This window comes from Gavialis gangeticus, unplaced genomic scaffold (assembly GCF_001723915.1).
Source record: "Gavialis gangeticus isolate Ggan-Ray unplaced genomic scaffold, GavGan_comp1, whole genome shotgun sequence".
NCBI lineage: Eukaryota > Metazoa > Chordata > Crocodylia > Gavialidae > Gavialis > Gavialis gangeticus.
In genome coordinates, this window is record NW_017729033.1 from 28,085,815 (window position 1) to 28,104,373 (window position 18,559).

General features: G+C 42.3%; 1 protein-coding gene across 9 annotated transcripts in view; it reads right to left on the minus strand.

Annotated features, from left to right (window-relative positions):
* TBC1D14 (TBC1 domain family member 14) overlaps nt 1-18,559 on the minus strand; it is a 153,143-nt gene that overhangs the window by 59,092 nt on the left and 75,492 nt on the right. The window contains exon 1 of one of the 9 annotated variants that reach the window (XM_019526214.1): nt 7,169-7,392. The exons of the other annotated variants lie outside the window; for them this stretch is intronic. Coding sequence (XP_019381759.1) covers nt 7,169-7,171 — 3 coding nt within the window. The 5' untranslated portion in view covers nt 7,172-7,392. Of the gene's footprint in view, nt 1-7,168; nt 7,393-18,559 lie in introns of those variants that run through there. 9 annotated transcript variants of the gene reach the window in all.

Here is an 18,559-nt window from a genome sequence, read left to right on the forward strand (position 1 = left end):
GGGGGGGGCAGCAAGGCCAATGCTGTGTTCCCAGCACTCCATGCTGCCACCTCCAAGGAGCAGGGCTGGGAGCAAGGCCAGTATTGCTGGCCTCGCCCCCTCACTCTGTCCCCACCATCTGACTCCAAGAAGCAGGGCCAGGGGGACGTGGGGAGGGAACCTCTGCTTCGGCCCCTCAGTCCCTGCCGTCATGGAGGTGCTCTGCCGTGTGTCTGTCCATGCGGAGCACTCTCATTGGTTGTTTCAGTCAGCATTGTGATTGCTGCCGAGACAACCAGAGTGTGAATAAAGTGTTACGGACAGACAGACTAAGGCGTTTACTATATTAGAATGCAGACAAAACAAACAAAACAAAATCTTTTAAATGCAAGACTGACCTTGAAATTGAAGGGAAAAAAACCCCACACATGCTTTTTGAATTTATATCTTGCTAAAAGTCATTCCTCTTGTATTTAAAACCATTTTCAGATATGTACCCAAATGTAACAAATTCAATAAGATACTTTAACCCTGGTCACATAGAAAACTGTATTTAACCTTATTTTAATCTTAAACACTGCTTAAGCTTGCAATTATTTAGTGAATACATTCAGCCTGAGGTTCTTGATTTGACCACATCTAGAACTTAAAACTACCGATATATTTTTTCTTTAAAAATGGTCAATTTAATGACTCAGATGACATCAGCCCTTATATCACTTGACCTTCACTGGTGTGAAACAAAGTAAGTCATTAAATTAGATATACTGCCAGTATTTTACTCTGGTAATGGGTATTCTACACAAATACAGTTTTAAAAAAATACTGATATCTTATCAAGTAACAGCCCAGAGGGAGGAAAGGTCCAGAATCACAATCACTGCATTTAGTTTCTACAGAGCAGCTTATAGTTTCATAGTTTCTAGGGTCGGAAGGGACCTGAGCAGATCACCTAGTCCGACCCCCTGCCATGGCTTGCCACCTCACAAGAATATTTACTGCCATACATAGCCCTGATTAAAATAACACCTGTCCAAAACTGAGTCATGTAAGAAAGTACACTATGCACTTCAGAGAACACCTTTCCGATATATCCCCTTGATGTAAACCTCCCTTTACAAATGTTACAAAGTTCATAAAAACCCATTCTGTAAATTATGTATAAAATAACTCAATTCAAATAGGCTGCAACATACAGCATTCTAAAACAAGTCCTAATATTTACTGTGAGGCATACAAATTACTAGTGTTGTAGCAAGAAACCTTTTGCCTGCCCCCTCCCCCCCCCCAAATGTGAAGCTCCTCCATATGGCAAAAGCCCCTTTTGCAGTAGTTGCCCCCTTTTGGGGATGCTTTCTCTTTTCTACCTTTTCTTCCTTCCTCTCTCCTTTTCTTTTATTATATTATTATTATTTTTATATTGGTGTACTTGTAGTGAAAACAGAGCTTGTTGATGCTTTTACAAATGTACTTTAAGTTTAAAAGTAAGTTGTACCATGTAATAATGTTAGCCAAGGCAGGAATCTCTGTATGGACTGGGTCACTGAATGAATTATGGTCGACTGTGTAACACAGTAGCTAGTCTGAATAAACAAGTTAACGAGTGGCAATTAACACCTACAAAACTACAGACCAAGAGGAGGAAAGAATCAATACAAAGCCAGCAACTCCCTGAAACTTCACTGTTAAAGGTAAGGAAGCCCCAGTTTGAACTAATCAACACTGGAAACAGACCCCTGGGGTTGAAATACCCCTGATCAACCACTTCCAGAGCTCTATTCATTATGGCAGTGAATCACTCAAAATTCATCAACGGGCTCCTGAGACTGCACATACCTGCAGACGTGACCCCTGGGGCTGACAGCTGTCATCCAACAGCTACCAAGAGGGACATCCCTCGAGGTCAATGACCGCTGGATTAGGTAAACCCGAGGATTGGAGAGTCACCAAAGTCTGCCAGAGAGGGATAAAAGGCAGCGAAGAATGACACCCAATGGCACCCTCTTTGACTGGACCAGCACCTTGCCTGTCCAGCCAGAAGGACCAGCCAGTGACCCCCTTCTGAAGCAACACTGCACTGAAAGAAGCCTCAAATGGCCATCGACGGCAGACTCCAGAGCTTTGGGATAGGTATATCTTGATACTGGTGCTTAGTGTTCATAGCTAGCTACTGTGAGTGTGTGTGTACGTGAATGTGTGTGTTTGAGGGGGATCAGCATCAAGGTTTATGGTCTGACTTTTGCATCCATCCAATAAACTAGAATTTTATGATGATCCTGTGAGTTGGTCCTTTGTAGCCAACAGTGTTTTATGTTAGAATTTTTTCAATTTTTACGTATGCCCTCTACTGCTAATACAAATGATGAAGTCTCTAGTTTTTACTGACCACATTTTAACAGAAAGCTGCTAAGCTCTGCTGATAGTTTGCTTTAGCAGACAACTAAAACATTCCAGAAACTAGCATTAAGACTATTTCCATGTCCACACAGTGTACATTAGTGACATCTGTAGCAGAAGGGAAGACTACCAGTCCACCTCCTACCTCCCATCCCTTACTGTTTCATACTTCAGTATGAAGGGAATTGAAAACAACACAAAGTGTCACTATGTCATTATAATTCCCATAATACACCCACATCTTGAATACTGCTTGCCATTCTGGTCCTACCACTCCAAAAGGCGAGAGTACAACCAGAAAACGTTCAGAGAAGGCCAACACAAATAATTCAGGTGCATAAAGAGGCTTCCATACAAGTGACCAAACGAGCTAGGAACTTTCCATTTTGGGGCAAAGACCATTTGGAGGGTTGTGTAGAGGAATATGACAAAAGGTCTATAAAATAATAAATGTGTGGAGAAAATAAATAGGGATTTATAGTTTACCTTCTCTCACAGTAGTAGAACTAGGGGAGAAGGAAATTATTAGGTAGGAGGTTTAAATGTAACAAAATTTTCAAGTAGCACATTTTTAATTTGTGAAATTCACTGCTGCAAGATGTTGCAGAGGCTCAGAATCAGGTTCAAAAGAGGAATAGACCAATTCATGCAGGATATGTCCATCACTAGGTATTAAACATCCCAGTTCCAAAATAGGACTTTGCAGACCTCCAAGTCCCAGAAGTTGTTAGAGGAATGGGGCAGGGGTGGCTGAATCTGGATAAGCCCTGTACAATTATTCTTCCCCTTAACATCTGCTCTGTCACAAAGATGCAAAACACTGGGCTAGATGACCTAGAGTCTGACACAGCATGGCATCTCATATGTGATGTTTAGTCATACTGAATCACAGATTGTAAAGTTACATGTGACAAGGAACAAATATCTAAGAAATGCAAGGCAACAAGAGAAGTGGGACGACGGAGCATGACGGGAGGGACTTTGCAACACGATGTGCAGAGGCAGGGGGCAGTGGCACAGTGTAGTGGGGGTGGAGGGGAGGCGGGGAGAGAAGGTACCTGCACAGTGATGTGCCATGGTGTGCAGCCCCTGACCACTCACTAGTTGGACAGCCCTCAGTTAGAGGAACCCTTATTTCCCAATGTAAAAACATAGGGATTGTCATATCAGATCATACAGCTAGTTCATATAATCCAGTATCCTGCCACTGACACGATGTTTCCAAAGAAGGTGCAAGAAATACAACAACCGGTAGTTATTCATTTATCTCTTCGTAAATAAAATTTCACCTCAGCTCCCCTTAATAATGGTTTTTACACAGCTGTATGACAGTTTCAATAGCACTGGACGCATGAATTTCCTGTTCTTCCATCTGTATTACAGGTAGCACATTATAATTTATCTGCAAAGCATGATCCTCTTGTAAGGTAAGCAATATTTGTTAAATACCAGTAATGTATACTGTATTTACTCAAACTTAAGACAAACTTGAATTTAAGTTGACTCCCCAATAATTAGATTTTATACATGGAAAAGGTATGCTTGTTATAATTTTCCATGTTTACTACCTAATTACTGGGAGGGTCATCCTTAATTCATCCCACCTACTGCTGGGGAGGCAGGTGGCGTGGGGAGGTCAGGCAGCCTGCCACCTCTGTCCCCTGCTGCAGAGCCTCTGCTCTGTGCCAACAGGCTCCATCCCCATTCTACCTTGGGGCACTGAGTGCAGCCCCAGTCCAGCCCAGCCCCCAGAAAAACCACGTGGGCTGCACACCAGTGCTACAGGGCCGAGCTTGCGCTGTGCTCAGTGCCCCAGGCTGCAGCATGCCCAGAGCCTGCTGGCTTGGAGCAAGGGTTTGGAGGGAAGGGGGGGAAGATGGACAGGGAGAAAGGCATACAGGGCAGCAGAGGATGGGGGCAGGCGTGGGGGAGATGGGGAGAAGAGGCTGCAGGGTGCAGAGGTGGCAGGGCAGGACAGGCAGCAGTTGTGGCTATGGCCCCAACTCCGGGTAGGGGTTGGAGCCCAAGCCACACCAGCTACCTGCTCCCGTTGCTCTCTTACTTGATTCCAAGACAAAGGGCTCCCCCCTCACCCAAGTTTAGTGGGGGGGAACCTCACCTTAGAATCAAGTAAGTATGGTAGTTTGAAAACCAAAAGGAGGCAGCTCTTGGTTTCTAAATTATCAAGCAGTATTGATGTTAAACTATTTATGGGGGGGAGGAAGCGTTTGTACTGAGTAAGCACTTTTCCATGCAAAACTATATCCAGAGAGAATAAGTTATTAGCATATGGCTTTGCATAGGTGGAAAAAAAAGTGCGTCATCAAAGATCACATACTCAAAAAGCCAAGGATCAACATAAAGTTCCATTTTAAAATGTGACAACCTCTTGAAGACAACTGGAAGCAACAAAGATAATGTTGTATTTAAGGCATAGTAAGAAAAATGATTTCATTTGCAAGTATAGAGTAATCTATTGTCTTCAGTAGAACAAAGCTATGTACAAAAGCCAATTCCTTTGTATCAATTTAACTTAGTCAAATACCAATCGCTGTTACTGCTTCAAAAGGCTGACTGATCCTCATCTTTAATTTTATGAGACTTTGTTTTTGGGGTTATAAATAATGAAAAGCTATTAGCTGTTATTAATAAGAAATTGATGGAATATTGAAATCATCATGTATTACTCTTAGTAAAGCAAACGGAACTAGATAGTCAAAGCACTTCTTCATTTTAAAGGAAAAATTAATTAAGTGACTTTTGAAATGTGTATGAGGAAGCATTTTCCAAAAAAAATCCACTTCATTGAAAGAATAATTGAACACCACAACTACTTCTGAAAGGTTTAGGAGGCCTAACACACTGTGCTAGATTTTGTTCTCTTTATATCAGAATGATTTTTGAAACTTATCAAGCACATAAAACTCTTTGTCCAGACCAACACCCCATCGCACACAACACTCTGACAGAACTGCACATTGAAACAAACAGTTCTCATTTTAGTAGTTAATTCACTGAAGTTATTTAAAATGTTCTCTCTTTAAGATAAGATATCATTCAACTACCCTTGAACCCCAAATCCTCCTCCTCTGCTCTTTGACAAATTTCTTGGGGATGTTTTTATTCAATACTATGTAGTGTAAAGAAAGACCATTATACAATGTGTTACAGTCAGCACAGTTCTCCAAATGGGAGTGGCATCTTGTACTAGTGTATGAGCGGCATCTTGGATGAGTATGAAGTGTACGAGTCCTTTGTAGTTACAAACACATTTAAAAAGATTTCAACTGAGCTAACAAAAACACAAACAAAAACAGAGCCAGGAAACAACAGCTCTTAGAAATAATCCTCTGATGTTAGGGAACAGAGGATGCAATCTCTGACAAAACGTGCTTTGAAGATGCAGCTACTAGGTAGGGTCCAGAGCTTATGCATAAATTCACACTGAAGATCTGCTGATTGGGCATATAGCAAGATTTGCACAGGCAGACACAGTAAAGGAGCTGGCATAAGCCTCATGAATCATACAGCATCTCTTACAATATTGCATTACTAAAGTCACCTGCCAAAATGAAAAAATGGTAATTAGTACCTGTTTCAATACACAGCAGTTAAACAGTCTGATAAACACATTTTGCCAACACACAATGTAGCATAAAGAAATCACTAAACATTCAGGGTACATTTATGCTGGCCAGATAGATAATACAGGCTCCTACCCAGGCTGTCCTTTACCTCCTGCCCTCCCACTACCATTCACACAGGAGCAAATAAAATCTGCCTTGGGTTTAAAGAAGCTTTAAGCTTGGGTTCACTTCACAGTTGGGAGGCAGGTCAAAATAAGGGGTTCTGCTTGAATTGGTACCTGCCCACCCTGCAGTAAGGATGCAGATTAAATTACAGTCATCCAAATTCTGCTGTCCTCCACTGCCTTCCCATAATTCCCCTCAAAGGACAGGCAAATTCTCCTGCAATTGACACAACTGACTGTGAAGGAGTCCTGAAGTACCTCAGCAAGATACCATGGGATATGCCCCCAGTCACACTAGATCAAGTGCAGGAACAGCAAGGCGATAGTAGCTTGAATGCAACTTTGTAGTTAAGCTTCTTGCATCTGAGCCAAAGAAACCTGGATTAATTGTACAGTGCAGAATTAACCTCACTTCTCTGCACCGACTTTTAAGGCATGTGCTGTCACAGCAAGCTTACTTTAAAATGAAGTGAGATGACAAACAAATTAAAATGCATTTATATAAACAATTTAACAAGCCAAAAAAGCTACATAATTCAATTTACTTGACACCCTAAAAATAAAGGGTTTATATTTCAGTGTACTCTCAAAGGGGTATGAAATTATTCAGAATAACAAACCCAATCGAGCATCAAAGCTGTTAACTTAAATGCTAACCAACTACTATGATCTTTCTGAAAGACTGCAAAATAGCCTGGTTTATTTTATCTAGCAGTAGGGTATTCACCTTGACCACCACCCTTCACCAAAATCTACCACTATACTGTATCCCAAAGCTAACAACCTTGCTCTGCACAAAGAAAACATTATCTGCTTGAGAAGTCTATTTTACACTTAAATAGCTACAGTATCTTATCCTAAGGAAAATGCTTACATTTTAACAACAGACTTGAAAGTTAGTGTCTCACTGGTTTTGTCTTTAGCACTAATCCAAGCATTAACAGCAGCTTTCCCTTCTACATTGTGGTGTGGCAAATACCCAATTAAAGCTGTAAGGATGTTGCATGGATTCCCAGCATCATGTCTGATGCATTCACTCACCATGAAAGCTGCAGTTCTTTACAGACAATTGCACTGGAACCCCATTCCACCCTGAAAGCATTTAAGGTCTCGCCGTTTCAATAATATGTATTGAAAAACTTGCATTGTCCTGTTTCTAGAGCTAAACCACTGAACAAATATCCATCCATCCAGATCAAATACACGAAGAAGAAAAGAGCTATCGTGTGCTCCTCCTTCCCTTCTCCCTTTTCTTCCAGAATCAAAGCTGTCTGCAGTTGAATGCTCCTACACTGAGGAAGCAGGCTGCAGCAGCCATGTTAATCATCTGCAGATGTAACCCACCCAATCCGTTCACTCCCTCTCCTTCAGTAATGCCTTAAATTTACACCAGGCAGAGAAGAAATCTCTTTCATTATATCAATACATTAAGTCTACTGATAATCTGGCAATCCCAGAATGAAGGAGGAGGCTGAAGACACTGAGTTAAGCAAAGACAACGTAACCAAACATTCCTGCATTTGGATAACATGCTGCAGCTCAGTACATCCATGAAAACAAAACATCTATTCAGCCCTTTCCACCCTGTGTTTCAAGGCTCCTGTGACCCCAAAGCCAATACAAAATTACTGAACTGCAAACATGTTGCAGGTGGGCTAGACTACATTTTGTACCAGAAATGACAACCCCTGTACTTTCAACTGCCTGCTTTTTTGTTTTGATGCACTATATGGGCACCCCACATAAATTCTGATAAACAGCTGGTTTCAGACACATCCTAGTCTGGAAATCCAAAAATGAATGTTCCATAATCTGATATAATGGGAACTCCCTCCTCAATCAAAATGGAGAGAATTTATGTATTTATTTATTTATTTGTATTCTTCCCTCCCCAAAGAGATGCCCAGGGTAGCTTACAATAAAAAAATACATATACATTTTATTTATTTCTAGAAATGTATCATCCACAGAAAGATCCTTTTCCCTTGGCTCTCAGGTGTTTAATTTCAATAAAGTGGGGCGGGGGGGAACAGTTCTAGAAAGTCTGGTAATTTTTCCCTTTCAGTTTTCATTACTTTTGCGTTTGTGATGCTGTTTTATCTTACTAGCCTCCCAGAAAAAAACCAACAATTTTTGAAAATGAAAAACAAGATCTTTTCAAAGCATGCCTTTTTAAAAAGGCCAAAAAAAGATCAAAAGTAATTTTGTATCTCCAAGAAGGAATGCACAAGTACAAACAACAGAAACACATTTTAAATAAATAAAACCACAATCCTGTTACCTTATTTACTTGAATCCAAGACAACATTTTTCCACTCCTCTCAATCAACATGGGGGGGAAAGCCTCATCTTGGAGTCGAGTACTGTTTGGGGCAGGCGGCTGCTGCAGCTCTGGCTCTGGGCCTTGGGTGAAGCCAGAAGCAGGGTGGGTCATGCTGCCCAGGTAGTGCTAGGGTGGCTCATACTGCAGGGCATGGGGAATGCGGAAGGGAGAGTGTAGGGAGGACATGCAGTATTGGGGGGGCACACAGGGGAACCTGCAGTTTGTGGCTCAGGGTAGGAATAGGGAAACCAGCACAACCTGCACCCCTCTCTCCCCCTGCTTTCCTCCTTACAGCTGCTTACCTTCTGCTCTCATCCAGACTTGGAGCTGCTGTTGCTCCTTCTGGATGGGTGAGGCTATGGCTGCAGCTGTCCTAAAGCCACAGCTGCTACAGAAGGTAAGCAGCTTGAGGCAGGGGGGAAGCCCTGCCCCCCTTGCTGCTTTCCCAGGTGCAGTGCTGATGTTGGAGATGAATTTAAGACCATCTCCCACCCTTCAATAATTAGATTATATACATGGAAAAGTTATAAAGGAATACTTTTATATGTATTATATGTATAGAATATGTATAGAATCTAAGCATTGAGGGTTGGAGGGGAGAGAGAGAAAACATCTTATCTTCAGAGTCATCTTAGAGTTGGGTAAATACTATAAATACAAACGTAACTCAATTTGATGTCAGACAGTCAACATAGTTTACCTGAAATTAGACCAACCAGATTTAAATTATTATTAAGACAGAGATATTAGTTGCATACGGAGAGATTTTGAGTTAAATACTGAACTCTGTTTTAAAAATTAAGCAACTTCCTAACTTATTTAAATTCTTCCAAGTGCATTAGACAGGTAAAACAATCCTTTAATCTACAGGACACAACAGTTCAGTTCAAAAATGTCACTTAAAAGGATGGGTCATATGAACCCAGAAAACGTTATTTAAAAGTTTCACCTACCTGGAGTAAATCCATCCCTCCTTGCCAGGTTACCCTACATGACTGTTCCAAGGAGGCTTTCAACAAGCGTCAAAGGCTCGAATGGAAAAACTTCAAGCAAAAGGCCTAAACTACCCAAGGTGATAAAGGACCAACTCTACCTTTACGAACAATACTAGCAAAGTGCCTGTCAAGAATGATAGGCGGGCAGCAGGGACAGAGCGCCACCACCCATTGCCCTGCACACCATCACTCTGCATCCAGTAGCGCACAACCCCCCCCCCACTCTGTGTTCAGCCCCGTGCACCCTGCCCACACCTCAGATGCACACCCACCCACACCCAGCCAGCCACATGCCACAGCCACCCACCAGTGCACTCTGGTCAGCAGATGCTCCCGGTGTGGGGAGAGGTGTGGGGCATGGTGCCACACAGGGAGCATGCATGGAGGATGTGTCCCACCCACCAGCCATGTGCTGCATTCAGCAGACACTGCCCGTGCCTCTCTGCCCACTGCACTAATGGCACTCTGTGGCCACGCACCATGCCCTCTGCCCCACACTGGCTTTCTGTGTGGCACTCTGCAGCTGTGCGCCCAGGCAAGCACTACCCGCACGGGGGGGGCGTGGCCACAGGTTGCCATGCAGGAAGCAGGCGGGGGCAGCGTGCCTTGCCCCGTGACCACATGCTACAGCAGGCAGACATTCCCTGTACCCCCTGCCCGCTCCCCGCGCGGTGCCAGATCATGTCCCTTCTACTACTAAGGCCTGTTAAACTATTCAATCAGAATACAAGGAAAAGGTGGTATGTCCAAATCGTACCCCTTTGCCATGCATAGTTCCATCCCCTAGCAACCATGAGGTTATAAAGATGCCAGATATTTACCAGCTCCCCACAACTACTAGTTTACCAGTAATTTGAACTCCAAAATAAGAACTTCTGGATGCCAAAGAGAAGGTGAGATGGACCACATAGCAGTTTTATCAGTCCACTCCCCCTGGTATCATTGGAAACTAGCAAACAGATTAAGGGTAACAAGTGAGGAGTTCATGTAATGACCCCCACACTGGCTATTCAGCAAGGTTCAACCTTCCTCACATGCAGGAGCCAATCCCTCAGCCCCAGTACCACTCACACTGCCCAACCTCAGCACTTACAAGTGTGATAAGGGTCCCTGAGTCCTGACACGGGACAAAGCATAGCACTGCTCAGCTTTATCCAGTCCCCACACAAGAGGAAGAAAGTAGGGAAAGAAAGAAGCAGCAGCCCCCACATACTAGAAACAAAAAAAAGGAAAGGATAAATGGGCTGTGAAACTGCATCACCTGCTCCCAGTTCAGATAGTTCCCTCCCATCCCAAAAGGTGTCACAGGAACACAAAACTGAAAGGGACCTCCTGGCGCAGACATGGACTGAGTCCAGACCCCTGCTATCACAAGCAACTATGTCATATGATCACTTTCATAAATTACTCAACTCCATCTAGACAGCTGCTTGGGCTCTTGTCCCTGCTGCTCCTGTTACAAGCCTGCTCCAAAACCTCACTCATCTAAGCATTAGAAACTTTCTTTCAACTTTCAGCCTAAACGTATTCACCGTCAGTCATTCTTGTGCCAATATTGTCTTTTAGACAAATGGTACATTCTCCACTGCTTTGGCAGTGCTCCTGGGTGATGCCACACATCACCTAGGCATTCCCCACACATCAACCCCAGAAACGAGGCAGTGAAGCCACTAGGTGGGGTCTTCAGCCTTCCACACCAGACAGCAGTTGAGAGTGGGGGTTTAGGTTGCTTCATTTCAGGCACTGGCATGGGGCAGAGGTGCAAGCGGGATGCATTTGAAAGCGGTAGTCCCCAGGAGCATCATGAGAGCAGTATAGGCAGAGCACAACAGCTCTTCTCCCTCCCCAGAATTTACCTCTCCACCCCAATCAATGCATTATTTTTAATAGACAACTGGGGCTCCCCCATTCAGCTCAACATAATCAAGGGTGAGAAAGCAATCCTTTTGGTCTCTTCATGACAAGTCTCCTTTCCCTGATCATCCTACCTAGCAGCCCTTCTCTGCTTCTGCTCTAGTTACAAACTATTTCCAGAGGAAGAAAAATCAATTGCAACTAACTGAAATCTAACTGGTGCCTTGTACAATGATACCTTCCCTTTAAAGCTCCACTGGAAACACCTCACTTGATGCATCCTAGGACCACATTTGCCTTTTGCAGCTGCATCTCATTGGTGGCTCCTTCATCCCATGATCAATCAGTACACCCATCTTTAACCTCCTCTGGCATGTCCAATGGATGCCCACTAACTTATAGCATCCATTATTATTCGTCCCTAAGGGCCAGCCATTTTCAGAAGCCTCAACTTTTAGGCACTGTAATGTTAAAAAAATAAAGTGGCTGGATCCAATTTTTCATATCAAAATGGGTAGACATCGAGGATCCCGGGTGAGTCAGCCACCTTTAGAAACCAATCCAGAGTGCTCAGGCACTCAACAGGACTATGCTCAGAGACAGCCATTAAGGAAGTGCTAGGAACAGAGATGCCTCACCAGAGTTCAGGCATCTGCTCCAGGATTGCATATTAGGCACATCTGTCAATTCAGGATCCAGAACACACCCAGAAAGGAGACAATTAACTCACGTGATCACGGCACCAGATGCAGGTGTGAAATAGAGCACCCCTAACAATGTTCATTCTTTAACAGAGTGGTGGTAGCAACAGGCCGCTCACTTTTTGCCCAATAAGAGCTGTTGGAGCTCTTGTTCATGCAGAGGAAGAGCTGAGTCTAGATGCTTTTCAGCCTGAGTGGATTTGAATGTACATATCCCACATGCCAGGAGTTTCCTAATTCCAGACTAGGCAACAGCCTGGGTGGGGGAAACCCACCACTATTCCAGCTGATGCTGGGCCACTTTACACAGCAGTGCAGGAGAGTCATGGGCTCAAAAGGAAAAGCAGCAAGCAGCAGCATTTCTTCCTACCCCACCAGTGAGGGCAACCCCAAGGGGTAATGAGAGCTGGGCTCTAACTCTGCTCTAGCTGCAGTGACCAAACAAAAACAAGAAATAATCCTCATGTAAAACTCATAAAGAGATGGCACTTGAAGGCACCTAAATTATTTTAACTGCTTGAACAGTTTTGCAATTGCTGGAATAGAGTTTATCTGGATCACTCAGGCATCTAAATTCTGCCTTACTTCCCATAGCTGCCTAAATGGGACACTTTGTTCATACCATTTTTATCACTTCGAGTCATCCAATTCCTCCTCTACTTGCTGGTCTCCTTTTATGTTGCCAAGACCTCCAAATTATCCCATCAGCAGATTTCTCTGACAAGGTCATTACACATGATCTTTCCCAAACTGAACTCCACTAACAACTGCCCTCCAGTTTCACACTTCCTCCTTCAACGCAAAGCATTGTCCTCTTCTCTTCATTCAGCTCTTAACCCATATTAATATTAATCTATTAATCCTCATCTTAAATAATGATTTTCTGCATCACACCATGCCAAATTCTTCATGGAAATCTGGATTGAGTAGTTATAGTCTATTTCTATTGTCCAGAAAAATCTATCCTCAAAGAAGATCAGTTTAGCCTGGCATGATCTAAATTTGGTAAGCCCACACTGTATTTTATGCCATTTTTCTAGTCTCTTTCAAAACCTATTTTGAAGTTTGGCATAAAACCTAGGTGAGACTAACAGGCCTGTAGCTGCCCCCACTGGTTCTAGCTTTACCTCAGTAAGTGAGGTGAACTTTAAAGGACTGCTTTGAAAGCAACATAGGTCACGTAGGGACATAAGAAATACTCTCTGTAGACACAGGAATCTGTCCAAACTGGGGAAGTGAATGATATTTCAAAATTGCTGTTAAATAATGTATTAATGAACATATTTTGAGCTACCACTTGGCACCTAGTAAAGCTACAAAGTGATTTTTCGAAATGTACTGGCTGCTTCTGATTTGGTTATTTTTTTCTCTTTAAAATCACAGATCTCATTAGCACCATCTCTTAAATCTATGTACATATTCAGCCCTGCCTCTCCATAGTGAGCCACCAACAAATACTGAGTTGTTACTACCTTCGGGAATCAACCTGGTCTAAAGGAGCTCATGTACAGTAAATGGTTGCACTGAAATCATTTACTCAAGTGCTAATTAGTTTAGCAGGATGTATCTGAACCAACAGAATGAGTCCAAAGTCTCAGACATTATCATCAGATATGAACAGCAATACTAAGAACAAAACCGAAAAGGTAAAATTATGATAAAAAACAACATGTGGAGTACAATATCCCTTTGGTAAATCTTTGTATTTTCTCCTACTGAGAGAGAAACATAATAAACTTTTGAAGTTTTAAAAATTACAAAAATGTATCAAACTAAAAATAATTGTGAAACAAGTAACTTAGTCAACAAAACCCCCCTGCAGAAAAAAAAAAAAAAACATTACTTGGGAAAAATGGAAAACTTGTAAAATTAAAACTATCTTTCTAGAGAGTGAAAAAATGTCATACACATTTTTTTAGATCACTATCATCATCCAGACATTACAGAAACTGTGAATAGCTGCTGCTAAGTTGAGGTTCCCAAACTTTAAAGTACACTGAAGTTCCTCATGTATATACAGTCTTTATATGACCACATTAAATTTAAAAAAGCAGCCCTCTTCATTCAGCACACCCAGTGCAGCAAAAGAAAGCAGAACCACGATTGCACCATTTCCTATCTTTCCAGTGTGTGATCTGCAATGTAAACATTGCCTCAATGCTTCCTGTTGCTCCCCCACCTGTCATGTTGTCTTATACCCAGACTGCAAGTTTTCAAGTGTTGAGGCCTTTCTGTTCTGCATTCAGACTACACCCAATAGAGACCTGGCCCATGACTAGGCACAAAGAACTCGGATGTAACTTTTTCCAATGTGACACGATTAGAGTGATTAGAGTGAATGGCAGGACGATTTGAATACCTTCTATAAGAGGGAATGAGAAAACAACAACAAAAAATACAAAAACCACATACATCACTCATTCAATAAAAATTTTGAGTCTGACCCTTAATAGCCAAAACGGTTCTCTCAGAATTGTTAATAAAAGTATGTCATTAGTACTGAAAACCTAGATAGGGAGATGCCTATTAGACTTCACTGATTCCTCTTAAATAAAACCAAGTTATGGAATCATGTGCAAAAGCCTCATAGTTGTCAAGAACCCTGAGATAAGAAAACTCACTTGCAAGCAATTTATGTAAAAAATAATGGGAGGAAGGGAATATGTGAATATTTACTGAGAGTGATTAATTTACTTTTATCAGTTAAGGAATTAGTAGAAGAAAGTAGATGACATGATTTATATGCTGAAAACTAAACTCTTTTTTGTTTTAGACTTCTGGAAGAGTATCAGACAGGATGTCTGAATCTGTGTACCTCTCACTTCTGCACTATTCCATGTACCTGGAAAAATTTGTTCCATTCTATCAATCACAGCAAAAGGGTAGGTTTATAACTTTTTACAATTTTGTACGGTTAGCCACTAAAAATAATATTGCTTGGAAAGCGGGTTACAATCATAACTAAATAAGGCAGCTAGGAGAAAAAAGTGCTTCTAGCATTAGGTGCCTGCATTACGGTAGGAAATTATCTAAGGTACAGAATAAACTTCTACTTTTCTACAAGCTTTTCTTGCCATTTTCCAGTCAGTCTAATAGCCTTTCCAGGTGCTTGCAAAATAAAATGTAATATTTTTACTCTCCATACAACAACCAATATATTTCATATATGAAAACTGATGTTTTCTGAAAAGAAATATTACTCCATTAATTTGGGAAGTTTAGAATTGATTGTAAACTATTAAGAGCCCAGACTGCCTTTCAGTCACTGCTAAAGCCAAGTATCCTTTTTGAGGTCATTAAGGGAGCTGAAATGACTGAAGGAAAACAACTAACAGGATGCTACAGGGGTGTACTTAAAATTCTACCTAATCAACACAAAGAGCTACTCAACAGAGCTCACAAAGACACTCTCATGGACCCAGAGGGACAGACTTCCATCTTCAGCTCCCTCTGTGCTAAAATAAAGTTTATTTCCTACCTATGGGGCCTTTTTACCATCTTGTACCATCTACACTTTTCCCAGAGCCTGACGAAGGGACTTGGATCCCAAAAGCTTGCAGAAAAGGACAATTTTCTTGCCATTTTCCGGTTGGTCTAATAAAAGTTATCATTTTGGAACCAAGAGTTCTAGTTTTTTGTATAACAGGATGCTAAATATTTGAGCTGATGATAAACAATATTAACTAGCAGGGAAGCATTTGAGCTGATCAAGTATTCTAACTAGGAGGGGGGTTAAGAATACTAACTAGCAGGATTAACAAATGGATGAAAAAAAAGCCAAAAGGTTGCTGTTCTCCAGTCTACACATACCATCAATCACTGCAGGAAATAGGAACCACAGGCTAACCTACATACAAATCTAGAAGTTGACAACTAGAGATGTCCAAAGGATGAGCAATTTCCTTTTGAAACCCTGAAAGTTGTTTTTGTTTCACACTGAGAAGGTACAAAAAAAAGTTTTGAGCATGCTCAATAAGTGCAACTGTGCAGAAGCGTCTTTCTTCAAGTCAAAGCAGATTTTCAACTCATAAAGGTTGTGGGGAGGGGAAGCACCAGCATCCTAACCACTCACTGGCCATTTCTGTTGGGTCAGGGTAGAGTAGGGGGAGGAAGCTCCTTCTCTGTTTACTGCCTTGAGATTAAGGAACTGACCTAAGAGACGAGAGACTGGGCTTCAAGCCCCTGCTCTACCTGATTCAAAGAAAAGGTTTACCTCATTATGAACCATCTGGATCTGGGTCTCCCTTGTCTCAGGTTGATAGCCTGGCCACTGGACTGTGGAGTCTGAAAACCTTTCCTGAATTCCAACTTGAACTTGAGAAAACTTCTGTTCAAACCACCGCTCCTATCAAGTGCTTCAATTTCAACATAAAAGAACATACTTTATCCCTCCCCCTCTCAACAAAACAGTATTGCTGACAAGGGTTAAGGTAGTGCTGAGGCCAGGACAGAGCTGCCTGCTGGCTAATGAACAGGATCAAGTTGTGGGTATCCTCACATCTCAGTTTGGCTCTAGCAGTTACACAACTAGGATCTGAGGGATTTTATACCCCTTCCCAAACTGTGCATCCTGCCAAGCACGTGTGGCATGGCAGTACATTTGTGAGGGGAGATACAATTCCTCAGTTCCTAATTACATGGTTAAGTTAACATCTTACCAGGGACCAAAGAGAGTAAAGACATTTATTAGCACAGATGACTGCCAAACCAATGGGACCCGATCCTGCTCAACATAAAGCTATACCAAATATTTAGATTCATGTTCCAATGTTTAGATTTCTCCGTCTTAACCACGTCCATGAACAGGATCACAAACAGGACATAAAAGATAGTCTTTCTATTCAGACACATGCCCATGTGCCCTGCAGTAATTCTTCTACCATTGCCACATGATCCTTCAGTAGGGATAACCGAAGCAAGTTTTCAAAACTATGAGATAAAACAAGTAATAATTATATTTTTAAATGCATGAAAAGATGCTTTTTAAAGCCACACATAATGAAGAATAAATAAGAATAAATTGTGGGAGATTAACATGATCAAATAAGACTTTCAAGCACTCTGATGTAAATAGCTATACAAGGTAGATGAAATTCAGGATGAGATTAAAAAATGCACCATAGGAAGAATAAACAAATGACAAAAGTGTGAATGACCTTAGATAAGTCATTTCACACTAGCAGAGAGACTGAAATAAAGCAATTTAATCCTGAGGAAATTTGAGATTTAGTTTAATTTATACCTAAGGCACTTTGAAATCCTCAGATAGATGGCACTATTTGCACACAACAGTGAATTACTGAAATCCTTCTCTCTCTCAGCTGTTCCTAGATGTTCTGTTTCCATATATATTGCTATATAACTTGTTCTCATTTCCTATGTTCACAAAATGTGCACTTACATCAGTGACTGTTGCTTTTAATCTCCTATCAGAACCCATGAATATGCCCACTTGCCTATTTGGGACTCAGCTTTAGTAGAAAGAGGTTTAAAATCTTGGCATGTGGATACATTTCACACAAGCCCACAGCTGTGTTAAAATGGCATAATAAGAACACACAGAAACAACACTTTTTCACAAGCAGTATTATTTTTACACTATCCATATAGAAGACCTAAGTACAGACAGTCAAAAAGCCCAAGACTGAATTGATAAGTCTTTGCAGCTTAGTCTAAGCTGCAGAGATTGAACCAATAAGCAAATGAACACATTAGCTTTTGATTCAGGAAATGCAGCCACATGCCTGCTGTGACTCAAGCCAGACGCCAGGGGGTGCTAGAGCATGCCTGCCAGCCACTGCCAAAGGGAAGGGAGGAGAGAAAGACTTTTCCCCTCTCCATGCTGGAGCAGAGGGGGCATGACCAGGCCCCAGGCCCATCCTCAGCAGGAGGGGAGGGTAAGGGCAGAAGGCAGTAGCATTGAATTCATAAAAGTTTGAACAAGAATAGTTCTCTCTTTAAAAATCTATAAACTGAAAACTATAAACACAGCATGGCAAGTGTGTTCGCTTACTCTTCCTGCTGCCCCCAAGGTCTCTGGGATTTTCAGTCCAGCATCAAAGCATCAGGACTCCACAGGGTTTCTCATCATTTCATCTTCGTGCTTCCAGGTGCCTCTGGTATTTGTAGTTCCCAGTCATGGCCAACACTAAGTTTAGCAGAGCAGGGCAGGGCAGCTCCATACTTGGGGGAAGGTGGGTTTAACCCCCCTCTCTAACCCTAGACCCCGATGGGGTTTCCCTGGGGGGGTGGGGGGAAGCGAGCCACCCCTCACTTGCTCCAGCTAGGAAGCAGTGGGGCCAGCCCTACTCTCTGGAACACAGCGCAGCACAACCCAGGGCTGAAAAGCAAGCTGGGGGACTGTGATTTAACTTAAACCAGGAAGGGGTCTGGGACAGAAGTTTCATAAAGTGGTGTGACCTAAATCAGTTAAATCTGATACTACATTCAACCAGGTGTTACTTGTCAGCTCTGTGCTCCTGAGGGAGCCCTGGCACCCAGCTTGCTGGAGTTACAAAGGACTTTTTCTAGCCCCCCCCCCCCCCCCCCCCCCCCCCCC